The 19880-nt window shown below is 36.7% G+C and overlaps 3 protein-coding genes across 3 annotated transcripts; 2 read left to right on the plus strand and 1 right to left on the minus strand.

The window, feature by feature from the left end:
- Positions 1 to 14: 14 nt before the first annotated feature.
- On the minus strand, positions 15 to 2931 carry LOC116144023 (CRS2-associated factor 1, mitochondrial). Its single transcript, XM_031429471.1, has 5 exons — positions 2376 to 2931; positions 1767 to 1894; positions 1335 to 1560; positions 1130 to 1257; positions 15 to 723 (listed from the first exon to the last, which is right to left on the minus strand). Exons 1-5 carry the CDS (start codon positions 2929 to 2931, stop codon positions 553 to 555), a joined length of 1209 nt encoding a protein of 402 aa, XP_031285331.1. The 3' UTR covers positions 15 to 552.
- Positions 2932 to 5856: 2925 nt separating this feature from the next.
- LOC116144071 (subtilisin-like protease SBT4.14) lies at positions 5857 to 9484 on the plus strand. Its single transcript, XM_031429526.1, has 11 exons — positions 5857 to 5955; positions 6068 to 6186; positions 6380 to 6477; positions 6560 to 6703; positions 6803 to 6908; positions 7144 to 7657; positions 7774 to 7877; positions 7994 to 8218; positions 8448 to 8556; positions 8643 to 8856; positions 8940 to 9484. Exons 1-11 carry the CDS (start codon positions 5857 to 5859, stop codon positions 9482 to 9484), a joined length of 2277 nt encoding a protein of 758 aa, XP_031285386.1.
- Positions 9485 to 10321: 837 nt separating this feature from the next.
- On the plus strand, positions 10322 to 14078 carry LOC116144072 (subtilisin-like protease SBT4.14). Its single transcript, XM_031429527.1, has 11 exons — positions 10322 to 10423; positions 10538 to 10656; positions 10886 to 10983; positions 11081 to 11224; positions 11330 to 11435; positions 11662 to 12175; positions 12292 to 12389; positions 12501 to 12725; positions 12905 to 13013; positions 13097 to 13310; positions 13495 to 14078. Exons 1-11 carry the CDS (start codon positions 10322 to 10324, stop codon positions 14076 to 14078), a joined length of 2313 nt encoding a protein of 770 aa, XP_031285387.1.
- Positions 14079 to 19880: the final 5802 nt, after the last annotated feature.

Raw genomic sequence — 19880 nt, forward strand, 5'->3', positions numbered from 1 at the left:
ACTGCAAGATAAGAAGCAAAACAAATAGCATTATTATATACATAAAAACAGCATATATAAGTCAGGGAGCAATTATAAAAAATCGATACAAACGCCAACTTTGGGTAATGGCATCACGATTACAGATCCAAACAGTGAAGGGTAAGGTGCTGCATGTGCAACCATGATATCCTATTCCAAAAGTAAGAGAATCCCATGTATCTAGTCTATACAAAATACAATTCAGTAGCTTGGTGGATTCATTTTGGTGAACACATGATCTTGATCTTTCATACTAATTCACTTTCGTAATGATGGGGAGATTAAATTACTACTGAAAATATGCCCAACTCTGTTCTAGGAATGATCTAGCAGGTCTACCAATTGAGTGATACCTCAAACCCATAACAAAAAGATTCGAACGTACTGTTCTTGGGATCTCAAAGGTCCTCCTTTCTTGCTAATATTTTAAATAGGCAAATAGGAGCACACTAGCATCAAGTCAGCTTGCAACTGTCAGCAAGCAAATAACTACTCAACCTCATGAGAGCTGAAACCGTGTTGGCTGGTGCTCTAGCCTGAGTAATCATGTCCCTCTACTCCAGAAACCAGTTCATCTGAATTATCAAATAATTCTCGATGTGTGAGCAAGTGTCCCACATTTTCTGGGGGCTTATAATCGTGCCCCCTCCACACCACAATCTGCTCCTTATCAAATGTCACCAGAACACAAGGAACAAGATCCTGCACCAAGATTGAAAATTGGTTAAAAATAACAAAAAATTTGCTGGTGCCAAAACACATGATCATAACTAATTCCATAATAAGCAACTTCACAAAGTTAAAAGAAAGAGATGGGAAGGGGAAGCAGTACAATCTCATCTTGGCCTGATATTAAGCCAATCAAAAGAAATTCCAATTATGATAGCATTAACAAGGGAAACATTAAGAAGCAGAAAAATGCCCAGTAAAACAGTTCTTGAACAAATTAAAAAACAATTCTATCTCATTTTCGAATCTCTGTTGCAATATAGACAGAAAAGGAATAGCAAGGAATTTACATGGAGATTAACAGTAAAAGAGAAAGAAAACATAAGAAATAACCAAAAAGGAACTTTATCAGAAATGCGGAAGAAAACCAAAGGTTTACCCGAAGTTTGCAGCCTATTTTCTTGTAATCACTTCTCTCAAGACCCTGACAATCTATTCGTACCAATTCGCTGACAAGAAAAGCATCTCTTACCATGGGTACCAAACTGCCATAGTAACCATTTTTTGCTGCAATTGCAACGTGCTAGTTAAGTGCCACATTGAATAACAAGTTTTTTAAATAGAACACAATAAGAAAGGCATACCAAGTTTTGTTAAAGCAGGAGCAGCCAATCCTCTCTTTCTCATTTCCTTTGTTTCCTCAATGCTTAGACCATCAATTGTAGTTTTGATAAGCCTGGGATATACTGGTTCATGAGGTCTCCACAACATTAATGGAATCACAGGTCTTTTCTTGGGTTTATAGTTCCTGCCTCGATATAGAACAAGTGTACCGCCATGTCTATAAATGATTTTTCCAAATGATTTATCCTGCGAAAATGTAAACCACATGAAATATTTCTTCCTCTACAAGAATATCTGAAACAAAACCACTGACACTAATCACAATTAAACACCATGCAGAAGCTCAGGTAAAACAAGTTCACATCAAATAAATTTGTGAAAATTTTGTTCCTCATTGAAATATTCCTAGAGCTAAGAAAGAATGTCACTGCTCAAAGCAAAGAAGAAGATACCTCAAGCTGGTAGCACACATTTTTCATGTCAACAGTGGGGACTCCTAGGCACTTTATCCTAATTGCTTCAGAATGTTTCCAATGATTATGTATAACATTCAGCATATTGTGTGTCAAACCATCTCTGCCTACAAAAAAACACACCAAAAAGAAAATAATAAGACCAAGAAGTAATGAATTAAAAAGACAAAGAAAAAAAAAGAAGAAAAAGAAAGATTCTGAGCAGCTCTCAAACCTAAACTTTTAGAAAAATGAAACTCTATTCAACAAACACTTGGCAAGGGAAAAAGATGAGCAGAAGTTACTTACTCTTGCTCTTATAAATAAGGGGTATACACAATGCATACACAAATGCTAGAAATGTTAGCTAACAAATTCCCAATGCTTGAAGACACTTCTTAAATTGAAAGTAACTAAAGGAGATAAAATTTTAATGACAAAATTTAAACACAAGCGCCACAAAAAGAAGATTAAAGGAAAAGGAAAATTACTAATTCATGTCCTATTTAATAAATTCAAGAAATTTTAGCAGATGAGAGAACAGTACTCATATTCAATACTTTTTACATTCTAAACTCTTTTCTAAGTAAAAAAAGAATAATAAGATACCCAATTGGATTTGTCTCTTGGTTCGATTTCGATGACAATTCTCCACCAAAGCCTTTCTCTCAGGATTAGTAAGTGGCAGTCCTTGAATTCGTTCTCTCATGATTCGTCTTTTCTCTTCCAATTTAGGATCCTCCGGTCCCTCCTCCACCGACTTCACTTTCGTGTCCACAGCAGGGGCACAAACCCCAGTCCATTCTCGGTCCACCCGACCCGGCCCAAACGGCGAGTACTTGGGTTCCCGAAGCCCAATTGGCCTCACCGTCTGGCTGCTCTCCGTGTAACTATATCGGAAATCGAAGGGCAAATTAGAGTGTATTTTCTTTGGTGAATCGAGAGAAGAAGGTGGACGGTACCGAGGTTTGGATTTTTTCTTGAAATTCTTGTTAGGATTTTCGGGCTTTGGAGAGAGTGAAGGCGGGGGTTTGAAGGAGTAGTAATCATGGAGTTTAGAAGGTGTAGATTTGGTGGTGGAAGAGGAAGAAGAGGAGTAGAGGTGGCGCGTGAGATGGCGTGAGAGTTCAAGTGGTTTCTGGCGGGAGTAGCGCGTAAGGAACATGAGTGTAGGTAGGGTTTAAGGAGAGAAACGGGAGGGTTTTGCGATTTATATAGGAACGTAAATTTCCAAGTTTGCCCCTTTGTTCATTTTATTTTTTATTTTTTCTCCAACTATCTTTTTTATCTCATATAATAACTAAATATATATTTTCTTCTTAACTATGATTAACGGAAAAATTAATCGGTGGTTTGTTTATACACTTTTTTATTTTTATTTTTTAATTTTTTAAACAGGGTATTTAGATCTCTGGTAACTTAGGGTCCGCTTCAGAGTTTTATGGTAACGGTTATGAGAGTGTCCGCTTCAGAGTTTTATGGTAACGGTTATGAGAGTAAACCATCGTAACGGTTTTGAGAGGTTTTTAGTAGCGGTTTTTAAAACATCAATCCTGTGCTTGGGAGTTTATTTTCCAGCTGTTCTGATAGTTTTTTAAAATGATAAATTTACATATATGTCCATAAAAATACTCAAACTTCAACTAATATTTTGGAGTTTTGTTTTTTCAATTACAAGATAAAGATTCTTTATTTGTTTTTTACTGATTAATATTTTATAATTTCAAATGTGATAAAATATTTTTATCTTTCTTCGCTATTCTTTGCAACACCTAAAATGATTGACAAAATTGTAGCTCTACTTCTCCAAGAAAGCATCTAGAAATGAGATTTAATAATTTTTTTTATGATTACTTCAAATTATTTTATATTTAATATGGTTGGAGATGCGCATAATATGATTAAATTTTTTTTGGATATAATTGGGATAGTTTTGTAGTGGATATGGTATTTGTAAAATAAAATTTTAAAACCAACCAAAACACCCAAATTTTGGATGTTTTATAAACTCTTAAAAAATACACTACAATAGTTTTGGGGAGGGGGGGTTGTTTGAGCCAGTCAAAATCAGTGTATAAAAAAATATGGTAGGTAATGGTTTTATAACACTTCAAAATTAGTCTAATTAAAAACCCTTTAAAATAAGTGAAAAAAAACTCCTAAGCAGACCCTTAAGGTCTTATCATCCAATACCAAAAGCCAAATGGTTTGTTTATACAATTTCGTATTCAATCTTTGATCTCGACTGTGCTTTTGATATGGATAGGTTGATTATTGCTTGAATTGGAATATAATGTAAACTTTTAATGTAATGAGCTCAAATGCTGCTGTTTAGTTAATTCGTTCAAACAATACAAAAACAAGGGCTTCGTTTGGTTCAAAATTGGGAATACTACTCTTAGTATTCCCAAAAAAGTTAAACAGTAAAATACCAAAAAACTCTCATGTTTGGAAATACTACTTTCAATATTATTCAATTTTTTTAAACCCTCTAAATTTGTTAATTTAATTAAATACCCCTAAATATTTTTTTAAAAATTACAAAAACACCCCAACAATCAACATTTACCAGATTCCGGCCACCACAACCAGAAAATGGCCAGAATCTGATAGGATGGCGCACTACCGGCTGAATCTGGCCGGTAGTGCGCCGATCTAGCCTTTTCCGGCCAGATCCACGGTGGATCTGGCCGGAAAATGCCAGATCTAAGGCCAAAGATCTGGCCGTTGACGGCCGGATCTTTGGCCGTAACAGTCGGTCACGACGGCCAACAAACGGTCGTCGTTGACCATCAACGACGACCGTTTTTTGGCCGTCGTTAAGAGCAAATACGGCCAGATTTGGCCGTAGATCTGGCTTTTGCCGGCCAAATCCACCGTGGATCTGGCCAGAAAAGGCCATAGCGACGCATGACCGGCAAGATCCAACCCGTCATGTGCCGATAAGATGACTCCGACCACCTCCGGTGGTGGTGGCCGGCTGGGGGTATTTGAGGGTTGGTTAGGGGTGTTTTTGTTAACTTTTAATGTTTTATCATAGGAGGTATTTTGTAAAAAAACAAACATAAGGGGCATTTTATTAATTTATAAATCTTACCTCGTAATACCCGCCCAATTCAACTTTTTTTCAACTTTTTTCAAAAAACTTTTTCCAAAACCCTAAAATTTTGAACCAAACGAAGCCAAGAATTATTATTTTTAGTAGTATTTTTGAAATATTATTGTTAAGTTGAGTTGGGTTACTATTACAGATTTAAAAATTAACAAAAAAAAACTCATAGATTTGTTAATTTAGCTAAAGACCCACAATAATAAAAAGTTTATAAATTGATAAAAACACCCCCACCCACCTACAGTTGTTAGATTTCGGCCACCACCGTCGGAATTTGACCGGAATCTTGTTTCATTGCATATGACCGGCCAGATCTGACTAATCGTGCGTCGCTATGGCCTTTTTCGGCCAGATCTACGGCCGGATCTGACCGTTGATGGCCAAAGATATGGTCATCTTTGATGGTCAACGATGGCCATATATTAGCCATTATTGACAGATAGATGTGGTCAAAGATTTGACTGTGGATCTGGTCAGAAAAGACTAGATCGACATATTACTGGTCAAATCTAGTTGGTAATGTACCATTACACTAGATTCCGGACACCTTCTGGCTGTGGTTTCCAAAATCTGACAAATGTGGATGGGTTGGGGTGTTTTTGTTAATTTATAAAAAAATTATTAGAGGTGTTTAGTTAAATTAACAAACTTATTAGATTTAAAATAGTTAAATATTATAGGATATGATTTTGAGATTAAGAAACAAACAGAATTTTTTGATGGATAAGAATAGAGTATTTTGAAAAAAACGAAACAAACGAAGCTATTCTTGGTGGAAGTTACAGACCAAGTAATCTTTCTTTTCTTTTTTAAGGTTCCCAATTGCCAGCACCTCACAAGACTAACTGAATACGAAAATTCTCCTCCATTAATAGTAAACGGTTATCAAAGTAGTTAGGCGGTCTGTATACAGGCTCACACTATATAATACAGATGAAACTCAATATCTCAAACAAGCTTTCATTAATCCGTAATAAAATGGAGTGGCAGATGAGATTTCTATGTTTCTTTTCTCATCAGCTTCTTCTAATTTATGTGCTGATAGGTCTTCTAGCTGTTTCTGGTGAAGATCAATCGGTGCGCATTCACCATCTCTCATTTCTCACGTTTACAATTAACTTTACTGCTACCATTTATCTTCATACTTTATGTTTAAGCCAGTGTTTTAACGTGAATGTTAAATGTATAGGATTTGTATATTGTTTACTTGGGAGACAAAATAGAGAACAGAAATTCAGCGATACTGGAGGATAATGATTCTGTGATTGATCAATCACACATTCAAATTCTCTCATCTGTGAAGCGAAGGTAGATTCACTCCATCCTCCCACACACATATTGCAAGCACAAACATATGGTTATAACGTCAAAAAACAAATACAGGCAGCTATTTTTTTTATATATATATACACACACACACAATATTAGCAAATCTTCTTTTGTTTTTGTTTTGTAGCCTGGCTAATCCCCAAACCAATCCCCAAATCAATGCCGCCACGGCTGAGACTGAAGCGAAGGATTCCATACTCTACAGTTATACAAAGAGTTTTAATGCATTTGCAGCTAGCCTATCCAAAATTGAAGTTGAAAAATTGACGCGTAAGTGAAACTCTTTAATTCAACATTCGGACTTACATTTTAGATTGAAATTTACTAAGTGACATAAAATTCTAATGTTTAGAGGTGGACCAAGTGCTTTCTGTGTTCCCGAATCGGTATTACAAGTTATGTACTACAAAATCATGGGACTTTATCGGGCTTTCGCAAACAGCTAGAAGAGATTTGAGAACAGAGAGCGATATAATTGTTGGTCTACTTGATACAGGTTTGAAGAATATATATATAAACATTACTATATAATATAATATTTCCCACAGGGTATGATAGTGAGGTCTCAACCAATAATTTGCATAATGGTTCGCAGGGATCACCCCAGAGTCAGAGAGCTTTAAGGACACTGGATTCGGTCCTCCACCCACAAAATGGAGAGGAAGTTGTAAACCCTATGCTAATTTCTCAGGATGCAACAAGTAATAACCTCACTAATTTTTTTTTTTTAATCATGAATTTTCTTGGCAAACATTTTTATAAGATATATTAATTTTTTTATAATATCTCAATTTGAAAATTATATATGAATTCCAAAAATTTCGTTTAACTGATCTATTAAAATATGGTTTAGGCCGTTCATCCATTTAGTGTATATATATACACATAGATATAAGTTGCAGTATCTAACGTATTCTATTTTTTGGGTTATTAAAGCAAGCTGATCGGAGCAAAATACTTCAAGCTTGACCGGAAAAATGACCCCCTTGACATCTTATCACCGGTAGATGTGGACGGACATGGAACCCACACATCATCAACTATACTAGGCAATCCTATTGCAAATGCAAGCCTTTATGGGCTAGCCGAGGGAACTGCACGCGGTGCTGTGCCAAATGCTAGAGTGGCCGTCTACAAAGTATGTTGGATGAGCTCTGGTTGCTCAAATATCGACATACTTGCTGCATTTGATGCTGCTATTTATGATGGTGTGGACGTGTTATCAATATCCCTTGGTGGTGCGGTTATAAATTACTCCTCAGATGCGATAGCAATTGGTTCATTTCATGCTTTAAAGAGAGGGATTATTACTGTGGCTGCAGCTGGTAATGATGGCCCCAACTTGGCTAGTATAAACAACCATGCACCCTGGATTACCACGGTAGCAGCTAGTGGCATTAATAGACAGTTTAGGAGCAACGTTGAGTTGGGCAATGGCAAGACTGTATCAGTAAGTTTCTAACTTAGCGTATAAATTAGGTAGATAAATCATTTATAATGAGTTGAATGGCTGTGCTTAATCTTATTTATCCAAATTTAACAATATTAATTGTTATGTTCTTTTAGGGCATTGGGGTGGACACATTTGAACTAGAGAAGAAACTCTATCCCCTTGTTAATGGGGCTGATGTTGCCAGAGACAACAACAAAACTACTAAGGAGAATGCGAGGTACTAATTTGTCTATCAAGGCGTTATAGGGCAGATTTTTTCTTTACTTCCTACTGTTATATAAGCCAATTCTTGAATGAGAAAAAGGTATTAAGTACAGTTAACAATGAATACAGGTTCTGTATTGATGGCTCATTGAACCCTACCAAGGTGAAGGGAAAGCTTGTTTACTGCCAGCTACTAATTTGGGGTGCTGATTCAGTTGTTAAAGGGATTGGAGGGATAGGCACTATAATTGGAAGTGACGAATTTCTTGATTCTGCCCAGATTTTTATGGCACCAGGGACTATGGTCAATTACAGTGTTAGCGATATCATCACCAGTTATATTCAATCCACAAGGTAAAAATTGAAATTACTTATTTAAATTGCCCCTAATTTATGTCGGCAACAAAATATTGTCCAGTAATTTTGAAGCAATGCTCTCCGTTAATCATCTTTTACTTCGTTTTTGAATGAGCGGCCTGATAAATCGATTTAATAAAAAATTGGTAAACTACTGTATTATGAAGTTCTCAAATGTATAGTAATGGGACAGAATGAGTAATCAACTTTTCTTGTTCAAATACAGAAAATCCGAAGCTGTGATACAGAAAACACAGGAAATAGAAATTCCTGCTCCATTTATAGGTTCTTTTTCGTCCCGGGGTCCAAATCCTGGGACAGATCGCATTCTTAAGGTACGTAGCTCTACGCATTACATTTCTCTTGAGATTTGGGACTAAATAACTGAAGTTGCTTCTTTTTTGTAATGTGCGCTATGCAGCCTGACATTGCAGCACCAGGCGTCGACATCTTGGCATCTTACACCCCATTGCAGTCATTAACTGGGTTGAAAGGAGACACCCAATTTTCAAAATTCACGATCATGTCTGGGACTTCCATGGCTTGTCCTCATGTTGCTGGTGTAGCAGCCTATGTTAAGTCGTTCCATCCAGATTGGAGCCCATCGGCAATAAAATCCGCTATTTTGACCACAGGTGAGAAACAGATAAGCTTCTCACTTTTTCTAGACTTTTCATTAAATTCTAAATGGCTTATGCTTGATGTAATGTTTATTCAGCAAAACCTATGAGCCGGAAGCTTGATAGATTAGGTGAATTTGCCTATGGTACGGGTCAACTCAACCCACTTGAAGCAGTGAGTCCCGGCTTAATATATGATTCGGATTACAATGCTTACATCCAGTTTCTATGCCACGTGGGGTATACGGGATCATCTTTGGCTGTTTTAACTGGTTCAAAATCCACAAATTGTTCGTCATTGATTCCTGGACTTGGCCATGATGCTCTTAACTATCCAAGTATGCAAGTAAAATTGAATCTCCAACGACCAACCAGAACTATTTTCCACAGGACAGTCACCAATGTGGGTGCTGCTATATCGGTTTACAATGCCAGTGTTACAGCTCCAACTGGAGTAGAAATCTCAGTTAAGCCCATGAGTCTCTCCTTCACTAGCACCGGCCAGAAACTCAATTTCACGGTTGTGGTAAAGGCAAATCCAATGCCAGTTAACACTACACGAGTGCTATCAGGTTCACTTGTATGGATAGCCCCTGGTCATAGCGTTAGGAGTCCTATTGTTGTCTATCAATATCATGAATAGTGCAGTAATATTACACTAAGTAACTCTTCTCATTTACTTTCTCTCGTAAACATAACGTGTCAGCTTCTGATAGGTCAAGTCACAACGGGTCCCATTGGTCTAAATGCGAACCGACTAATTGCGAGTTGTAATATCAACGTTTGTAAAAGAGGTTTATAAGAAGTGTTTGTCAACCCATCTTTATTTTAGTTGAAATAATTACAATAAGCATTACCTTTTTTTTTCCCCAGTGTATATGTTATTTATGTTTATTCTAATTCAGTGAAATAAAATATTTTATTTCCATAATAGAATCCTTTTGATTCAATATCTAATAACAACTCATAATTTTTTTTTTTTTTAATCCTTTAATATCTGATAACACCTTATTTAAAAGTAATCTTAATTACATAAAAATTATAATTAAAAAAAATATAATTAGCGGGTGGTTGATGGTACATTTTTAATTTTTCTCAAAATCTTGCCTTAGGGTTTTATACTTCTCCATTATCCTTGTAAAGGTCTCAATGTTAAACATCAAGCTCAATTCGTAGTAAAATAGGTAACTATAATTTCTTATTTTTCCTGTAATTATGATCAGATGATGGTAAAATTTCCTAGATAAGCAATCTTTGAGTAATTGTGTTTTGCGATGCTGAAAGGTTGAGAACTATTGCTTGAATTGGAATGTAAGGTAAATTTCCAGGATTTTTAAACAATGAAGATGTCCCTATACTCCCAACAGTTTAATCGACTAACAGTACACTGTTAATAGTCTCCCACTATTAATTCAAGGACGACACTACTCAATAGTTGAAACAATTAAGGCTAAAAAACAAGCTTTAATATTGCACTGAAATGGAGAGGGTGATGGGATTTCTATGTTTATTTTCTTATCAACTTCTTCTAATTCATATGTTGATAACAGGTCTTCTTGCTGCTTCTGGTGATGATCAATCGGTGCGGATATTTCTGCTTATCATCTCTCCCTTCCCACGCTTTATAATTTATTGCTTGTACCATTTATCTTCATCTTTCATGTCCAGTGATTTTATGTGACGTTAAAATGTACAGAATTTGTATGTTGTTTACTTGGGAGATCAATTGGTGAACAAGGATTCACTGCACCTGGAGGATGATGATTTTATGATTGATCAATCACACATCCAAATCCTCGCATCCGTGAAGCTAAGGTACATTCATTCTATCATCCTCCTGAAAACATGCAAGCATGCATAAACGTATGCTTATGTTAAATAGTATTGATAATCACGGGATGACCCTAGGCTTTTTTTTCTTTCTTCTTCTTCGTATTGTTTACTGTAAAACAATAGTGAAACTGAGTTATATTTAAATATATATTTCAATATCGTTCATTACTTTGCGCTGCAGCCTGGAGCCCCTATCCACTTACGATATTGTTGAGAATGAAGCAAAGGAGTCCATACTCTACAGCTATACAAAGAGTTTCAATGCATTTGCAGCAAAGCTATCAAAAGATGAAGTCGACAAATTGATGGGTAAGTGAAATTCTTTATTTCAACATACTGGCCTATGTTTTATGACTTGCAGTTTTGGATTGAAATCAACTGAGTTAAATAATATTGTAATGTTTAGAGATGGATCAAGTACTTTCTGTGTACCCGAATCAGTATCACAAGTTACATACTACAAAATCATGGGACTTTATCGGGCTTCCTCAAACAGCAAGAAGGAATCTGAAAGTAGAGAGTAACATAATTGTCGGTCTCTTGGATTCAGGTTTGGGAAAATTTCGTTTTTTTTTTTAAGTTTTATTATTAAATATGATAACAACTACCTAAGAAGATGATCAAGTTCTTAATCACTTGTATGATGGTTTGGCAGGAATCACTCCAGAGTCAGAAAGCTTTAAGGATACTGGGTTCGGTCCTCCACCCACAAAATGGACAGGAAGTTGTAAACAATATGCTAATTTCTCAGGATGCAACAAGTAATGGGCTCATTGTTTTAGAAATAATTAATGTACAATTAAATTTATAAAAAATAATTTTTTTTTCAAGATATAGTAATTCGCATATGTAGAAAATAATTACATATAAAGGAAAAAAAAATAGAATATGTATAGCCTCTTACTCTATTTCAAATATAGACGCACATCAAAGTTGCAGAATTTAAAGTAATTCTATTTTTTGGGTACCCTATTTGGTTTATTAAAGCAAGCTTATCGGAGCGACATACTACAAAGTGGACGGCATAGACGATCCAAACGACATCTTATCGCCGGTAGATGTGCAAGGCCATGGAACCCACACGTCATCAACTGCAGTAGGCAATCATATTGCAAATGCAAGCCTTTATGGTCTAGCCAAGGGAACCGCACGTGGCGCAGTACCAAGTGCTAGAGTGGCGGCCTACAAAGTCTGTTGGGCTAGTTTGGGATGCTCCGATGTTGACATACTCGCTGGATTTAATGCCGCTATTCATGATGGTGTGGACGTTATATCAATATCCATTGGTGGTATCTCACGACGTTACTCCTATGATTCAATTGCAATAGGCTCATTTCATGCCTTAAAGAAGGGAATTATTACTGTTGCAGCAGCTGGTAACGATGGCCCCACTTTGGCTAGTCTAAGTAACCATGCTCCGTGGCTTGTCACCATTGCAGCTGGTGGCATTAATAGGCAGTTTAGGAGCAAAGTTGATTTGGGCAATGGCCAGACTGTCTCAGTAAGTTTGTGTATTCGCGCATAAGTAAGCTAGCCAGATGAATTATTATAATGTTTTTCAGATGACCTTATTTATGCTTCTTGTTGTAATATACCGGTATTGTACATGTCTTTCAGGGAATTGGCGTTGACGCATTTGAACCAAAGCAGAAATTATACCCACTAGTTAATGGAATTGATGTTGCCACAAACGACACCGAAAAGTCGAGCGCAAGGTACCAGTTTATCCATCAAGGAGTTATAGAGCAGAATTTTTCTTTAATTTCCGTTTGCCCAATTATTAAAAGAGAAAAAAAGGCATTAATAACTGTTAACAATGAATACAGGTTCTGTTTTGCTAACTCAATGGACCCTACAAAGGTGAAGGGAAAGCTTGTTTACTGCCAGCTACTGATACGGGGTGCTGATTCTGTTGTTAAAAGGATTGGAGGGGTAGGCACTATAGTTGAAAGTGAGCAATCTCTTGATACCGCCCAGATTTTTATGGCACCAGGAACCATGGTCAACCGCAGCGACGGCAATATCATCACTAGTTATATTAATTCCACAAGGTGATAGATGAAGCTATCTTTTTAAATGACCCCTCTATTATGTTGCTAACAAAATTTGTACCATAACTTTTAAATAATGCCCGCACTCATCTTTTGCTCTGTCACGTCAATTTAATACGAACTGCATTGTGAAATTTTCATGAGTATGAATAACAATCAACTTTTCTTGTTCAATGCAGGGAACCTTTGGCAGTTATTTACAAATCCCAGGAATTAGAAATCCCTGCTCCGTTTATAGCTTCTTTTTCGTCCCGTGGTCCAAATCCTGGGTCAAAACGCATTCTGAAGGTGGGTTATACACATTACTTTTCTCTTGTTGTTTGGGACTAAATAACTTGAGTTGCTTCTTTTCTTTAACGTGGATTATACAGCCTGATATTGCAGCACCAGGTGTTGACATCTTGGCATCTTACACGCCGTTGAAGTCCCTAACTGGATTGGAAGGTGACACCCAATTTTCAAAATTCTCAATTATATCTGGGACTTCCATGGCTTGTCCTCATGTTGCCGGGGTAGCAGCCTACGTTAAGTCGTTTCATCCAAGTTGGAGCCCGTCAGCAATAAAATCGGCTATCTTGACCTCTGGTAGGAAATAGATAAGTTTCCCAATTCTTTCTGATTATCTTGAATATCGATATGGGGATAGTTTTTTTTTTTTTTTTTAATAATTTAATGTCTAATCCAATTCTAATTTTTCTGCCTTGGGTTTTAAATGTTAAAACATTTTCGATTTGATCATGGCTTATGCTTTTATGTACTCTTTATCAAGCAACACCTATGAACCGGAGGGTGGACCGCTTAGCTGAATTTTCATATGTTGCCGGCCAAATGAATCCACAAGAAGCTGTGAGCCCTGGGTTAATATACGATACAAATCGAATGGGCTACATCCAATTTTTATGCCATGAGGGCTATACAGGATCATCCTTGGCTGTTATAGTTGGTTCAAAATCTGTAAATTGTTCTTCACTGATTCCTGGACTTGGCCATGATGCTCTTAACTATTCAACAATGCAAGTAAAATTGGATAAGTACCATCCAACCACTGCAGTATTCCGGAGGACAGTCACCAATGTGGGTGATCCTGTATCCATCTATAATACCACAATTAAAGCTCCAAAAGGAGTGAATATCTCTGTTAAGCCCTTGAGTCTCTTCTTCTCTCGCAGCAGGCAGAAACGGAACTTTACAGTTGTGGTGAAGGCTTCACGAAAACCAATTCCAGCTTCTACTAAAGTGCACTCAGGTTTACTTGTATGGAAAAGCCCTCGACATGTTGTTAGGAGTCCTATTGTTATTTACCAAGAAGGATTTGGCAAGTACAAGACTAAGATTCTCATCAAACACTACTAAAGATGTTAAAACATATATAATTAAGTCCAATGCTCTGTACCAATGTATTTATTTATGCTCATACACTTTTACATAAAATAATTGTACTATAAAAAATTCACTTAGATTTTTGTTGACAAGCAATATGTAAGCGTTGTAATGATTATATTTAACAATTTTATGCACATTTTAAAATGTTTAAATCATAAAATATGTAGTGAATATAAAATGGTATTTGATGTTTGATTTAAAGTTAAATAAATAATTCAATATAATTAAAAGAGTTTAGAGCAATCATAATCTACCAAAAATATTTCACACAAATTTAGAGCTCAGTCACAATTCCAACACAGGTAAAATATATAAAGGTTTATAAAGAGATGGATGAAAATCACCAAAAAAGCAATCAAACTTTAAGTTATATAACTCAAAATCCAACCTATTAGAATTATAATTTCTATAATACAGCAAATTCACATACGTATAAGAGAGAAATTAAAGGGAATTGGATAATCTCACATTGCCTCTTGTGCATACTGAATAGAATTAGGAGGATGTTTGGTACTTTACTTTCATTAAGGAGAAGTGGCAAACACTTTTTCTTAAATGGAAAGCGTAATCAGGTTTAATTAGTATTAATTGATCTCTATTTTCATAAATGTTAGGTAAAAATTGTGTTGGAATGAAAGAGAGTGAGAGAAGAATAAAGATGATGGGGTGACTATGAAAGGTGGAAATATCTTTTTTTTCTTTTCTTTTGGGTGATGGGGTGTTCGCCAGCTTGTGCATACCTCAACTAATCTTCGAGACCCTGAATTTAATGGTTGGATAAACCTCCAGTGGCCATCTCTATAAGTAATCGAGGTGAATCGAATTCAGAACCTCTTAGATAATACTTCAAGAATCCGTATTCAACCACTCGATCACCCAAGGATAGTTGTGAAAATATCTTCTTTTTCACCATTGCAATAATAGTCCAAATAAAAAAAAAATGTATGATTTATGACTGAATTCAACTCATTAGAGGTAAGAATGATTTAGGAGTAATGCTATCTTTACACCAGTTTTTTACACCATTCTCTTACTTCATGGTGTGGCAGCTCATGTGGCATTGCCACCTCATATGCCACGTCAGTTAGTTGCCACATCACTTCCCAAAATGTATTTTTTTTTTAATTTCAATAACCCTAATTTCTGGAAATTAGAGATCCATTTAATTTATTATTTCATACCCTATTCCCAATCCTATTCTCAAAATAACTGTTTGTTTCATTATTTAGGAAATACTATTATATTTTATTTAGTCATTTTAGACCCTTTAAATTTATTAATTTAATTAAACACCCCCAGAAAAAGTTTAAAAATTAATAAAAACACCCACACCCACCCATAGTTGCCAGATTCAGGCAACCACTATCGGTGGTAGCCGGAATCTGTCACAACGGAGTACAAACGATCGGAACTGGCCGGTAATTCACTTAACTGGCCGTCAGTGACAACATATCTTTGGCCGTCATCCTTTTGCGATCGTCAACAGCCAGATCTGGCCGTAGATTTGGCCTTTTCTGGCCAGATTCGTGGTGCATTTGGCTGGAAAAGGCCAGATCAACTCACGACCGGTCAGATCCAATCGGTCTGGGTCGTAATGCCTGATTCCTACCAGATTCCGACGTGGTGGCCAGAATCTGGCACTGTGGGTTGGTGGGGGTGTTTTTGTCATTTTACAAAAAAAATTATATATTAGAGTGTTTAGTTAAATTAGCAAACCTAGGGGTTTTTTTTGTTAATTTTTAAATTTTATCTTGTAATAATCACCATACTCAACTACCCAATACTATTTCCAAAATCATATCCAAAATAACAAACCAAACGAACCCTAGAATTCCCCAAATTCAAATCTCCTTCCAAAATTCATCTGCCCTAAATTTGCAAACCAAACCATAACCCTAACACATTTAGCAAAATTCATTTAGCCCCTACTACCTAAAACCTCTCCACCTTAAATCTCGCCCTTGCAACTTGGCCAAAGTCGTTGCCACTGCCGCAACCGTCTTCGTCATTTCTCACCGTCGCAACTTGGCCAGAGTCACTGTCGCAATACTTTTGTCTCCATTTTGAAGCTTTTCTGGTGGGGATGGCTCTAGCGTATATGGCATTCCTCCGTTTAGTGGGTGATGAGACAGAAGCCCATAATTATAGCTACAGTCTGGAGGTTGGGGGAAATGGGAAGAAACTCATTTGGGAAAGGTACCCCACGAAGCATAAGAGATAGCCACAAGAAGGTTAGAGATAGCCATGATGGCTTGATATTTTTGTGGACATACTGACTGTTTCTTATTCTGTATTTTACAGATGCGACTATTGGATATCATGTGACTATACTCCACCCTTTTTCTCCTTTGCCTACTTTGACAGCTGTCCATGTTGTAAAATATCTCTCTTTCTCTCTCGTGATTATCTTAATTGTTTGACCTCTGCAAGAGACTCCTCTCAATTGTTAAATGGTAAACTAATTAATTAATAAGTTTAATATCATCAACATGTTGTAAGAAATGTCATGGGCCATTTCTTTCATCAACATATCAATTCTTCCTACCTAAACAAAGACTTTCTACTTATATCACAATACTGTTTTCATGTTCCCATGTTCTTATTGTAAGCTTTAATTTGTAATGTCATTTTGATGCTATGACTTTGATGTATTATTGGTCCAATCGAAAAAACCGGTCGTTGATTATATACCAGCATTATGTGGGCTGCAAATGGTTAGAGAACTCTAGAAGTTAGTGAATTTTGGTGGACCTACATATTAAAACAAGTGGCATAGATCATTTTCTAGTTATGTTGCTGCAGTGCAATGGTAAGCACCCTTCTGCATTATCTTCATCATCTTTTGCGTCATTTATCCTGGAACCAAATAATTGTCACTTTTCATTGTGCAATTTTGTGTGTTTCATATGATTTATGAGCCAAATATATACATGATATCGACCCTTGGCAGTTGTTGAGTGCGTTAATCGTCAAGGATGTTTTTGATGGTCCACATCCTTACGAAGAACTTGATACCAGTAACATCTTCTATGTAATTAACAAATTTCGATTGTAATTTTTCACCATATATGGTATAAATTTTAAGCTTAAATATAATTATAGTAGTGCTATATCATGTTTCTATGATGTTGCTTCAAAAGGTTACAATGGCATTCATGCTACCTTCCTCTATCATATCATTCCTACTTACATGGTCTAATGATGATATGGTTGAATGATGACATTTATTTTATTTGTTCTTTTATTTTGGTGATATGGCAATCGAAATGCATCTGTTTGTTCTTCTATTTTATGCAGAGTCCATGATTTTTGTGCAACTAGTACAGATTAGTGGTTGCTGGAAATGAAGCCTAGGCATGTTGTAGTTTTTGCATTGTGCAGATTGAGCAAGTGTGCAAGTTGCAGTTTGTTTCTATAGTTTCCAAGAGTCTTGGGCAGTATGTGCAGGGTAGTGTGTGCTAGAATTGAAGAAGTGATCTGGACAGTTGTAACGCCCCGCTTGAGGTACGTTGTTATTGTTTCCTCTTTCGCCCTTAATCGAGTTGGTTTTTGTTATATTTGTTTGTTTGAATGTTATGTTGATTGTTTGCCCTAAATTGTTGAAAAAGAAGAATTTGAGTGTACCAGCTTCGCCGGGCGAAGAAGAATCTTCGCCGCGGCGAAGATGGGTTGAACCAAGGGTGAAACTCCTGGACATTTCGCCGCGGCGACAATGTTTCTTCGCCGCGGGCGCAGGCCGAATAAAATGTTGGTTGAGTTTTAGACATTTTCTTCCCTAAGGACAATTTGACCTTTCTACCCCTTTTTAGCAGGAAAGTGGGGAGTTAATTGTAAGGATTTTTCATGGAGAATTGTTGACATGGGGTGATTTTGTAATGAACCAAAGGATATAGATGGAATTCCCAAAGAAGAGTAAGGGCAATAGGGAATGCTTTGTTATACATTTCATTAAAAGGGATTAGAATTAACAAAACCCCTCATTTCTTCTCCTCAAACGCAGCACTCCATTCTTCTTCCTCTCAACTTCTCTTCTCTCTGATCAAGTTTTTCCAAGGGATTTTGAAGTGATTTGGGGGTATAAAAGCAACCTAAGGCTTTCTAAGGTAAGAATCTCTACTTAAGTTGTGTGATTTGGGAGTTTTAACCCATATTGAAATTTGAGGGTTTTCATTCTTTTGGTTAAGAGTAGAGAGAATAGTCAAGAAACCAAGTGGAAAGAGGATTTGGTGAAGTCTCTCCATAGCAAGTAAGTAAAACCCAACCAAGTTGAGATTTATGAAATTTCTTGATTAGGGTTTTAATAGTAATGATGTATGTATGTGAAACATGTGATATGCCATGTATGGATGTATGAATAGAGATTTCTATGCTTTGTGAATGTTAATACCTTGTAATAGATGAAATGGGTTGTTGGATTGGCAGGTAGTTGAGATGGATTTGAAGGGGTGTTATGAAACCCTTTTTAGAAGTGTTTTATTTGACAGGTTATTATGGCTTTGTGAAGGGGTTTTTCCCCATTTTGGATGGTTAGGAAAAGTTTTAGATTCATGGCTATGATAGAGTATTATAGTGCACATGATGTTGTTTGATGAAATGTCTAATAGAGAATTGAGTGTTAATGAACCTTAATTCTTGCAACTTTGCATGTTGGCATTTCACAAGTGCATTAGTAGGATGAATCATCCATGTGCATTGTTATATGCATTGAAGAGTGACCTAAGGAAGAGTAGGAAACTTTGTGTTTAGAAATACCCTATGAGTAGAGAGCTTAGTGGGTAAAATTACTCTAAGGGTAGAGAGCATTGAAAAATGCTACAATAAATGAGTTAGAAGAGTAGTATAGTTGGATGATGCTTTGTGATCATCACCCGCCGTTATGGGAATCGGATTGATGCTTTGTGAACATCATCCGAATAACCCTTAGAGATGGGTCGATGCTTTGTGATCGTCACCCAGAGTAATAGAAATGGGGTAAATGCTTGGTGAACGTTACCCAAAATTCATGAGGACGGGTAGATACTTTGTGACCACTACCCGATTAGTTAAGAGATATGTAGTTTGATGCTTTGTGATCATCATCCAACGGCTAGTAGAAGTGGGTTAATGCTTTGTGATCATTACCCGATAGTGACTAGAGACGGGTAAATGCTTGGTGATCATTACCCAAAATTCATGAGGAACGGGTAGGTGCTAGTGATCTCCACCCGATAGTTAGGAGGAACCGAGTTGGTGCTTTGTGATCCTCACTCGGTAGTCACTAAGAACGGGTTGGTACTGTGTGAATTCCACCCATAGCCATAGAGAGTGAGATGGTGCTGTGTGAACGCCATTCGGCCGTACCTCCGGTAAGATGAGGCCATGATGTTATAGAACAGAAATAGAAACAGAATTAGAAAAGGAAAGAATTAAGAGTCACACACGGGGACAGACAGTTAGAGAGTTTTACTTACTGAGCATTATTTGTGCTCACCCCATTATTTTCCTTTGTGGATGCAGGTTCTAGGTGTTGATGCGGTTGGAGGCGTCGCCGCGCGAGGAGGAATAGCTACACTGTTCCCCTATTTTGTCTTTTGAAATGCACTTTTGTAAACAGTAACTTTTGTGTATAAAAGACATGTGAATTGTAATGAAAGAAACTTTTTGGGCCAAATTTTCCATTGTTAATTGCATGCATTGTACTAGTTTTCAGTAGTTGTTACATTTTTGGTATCAGAGCAAAGATTTTGGGATTGAACAGTGTACTATTCTCATCGCCACGACGTCCTCTAACCG

The sequence above is a fragment of the Pistacia vera genome, unplaced genomic scaffold (genome assembly GCF_008641045.1).
Source record: "Pistacia vera cultivar Batoury unplaced genomic scaffold, PisVer_v2 Contig437, whole genome shotgun sequence".
In the NCBI taxonomy this organism is placed as follows: domain Eukaryota; kingdom Viridiplantae; phylum Streptophyta; class Magnoliopsida; order Sapindales; family Anacardiaceae; genus Pistacia; species Pistacia vera.

Coding starts and splice junctions, on each gene's coding strand:
- LOC116144023 (XM_031429471.1), bottom strand. CDS start 2,931: ATGTTCCTTACGCGCTACTCCCGCCAGAAACCACTTGAACTCTCACGC. Junction 1,561..1,766: donor ATGTGTGCTACCAGCTTGAG/GTATCTTCTTCT, acceptor ACATTTTCGCAG/GATAAATCATTTGGAAAAAT. Junction 724..1,129: donor AAATAGGCTGCAAACTTCGG/GTAAACCTTTGG, acceptor ATCTTGGTGCAG/GATCTTGTTCCTTGTGTTCT.
- LOC116144071 (XM_031429526.1), top strand. CDS start 5,857: ATGGAGTGGCAGATGAGATTTCTATGTTTCTTTTCTCATCAGCTTCTT. Junction 5,956..6,067: donor TTTCTGGTGAAGATCAATCG/GTGCGCATTCAC, acceptor TTAAATGTATAG/GATTTGTATATTGTTTACTT. Junction 8,857..8,939: donor ATCCGCTATTTTGACCACAG/GTGAGAAACAGA, acceptor ATGTTTATTCAG/CAAAACCTATGAGCCGGAAG.
- LOC116144072 (XM_031429527.1), top strand. CDS start 10,322: ATGGAGAGGGTGATGGGATTTCTATGTTTATTTTCTTATCAACTTCTT. Junction 11,436..11,661: donor AATTTCTCAGGATGCAACAA/GTAATGGGCTCA, acceptor GGTTTATTAAAG/CAAGCTTATCGGAGCGACAT. Junction 12,390..12,500: donor ACCGAAAAGTCGAGCGCAAG/GTACCAGTTTAT, acceptor CAATGAATACAG/GTTCTGTTTTGCTAACTCAA.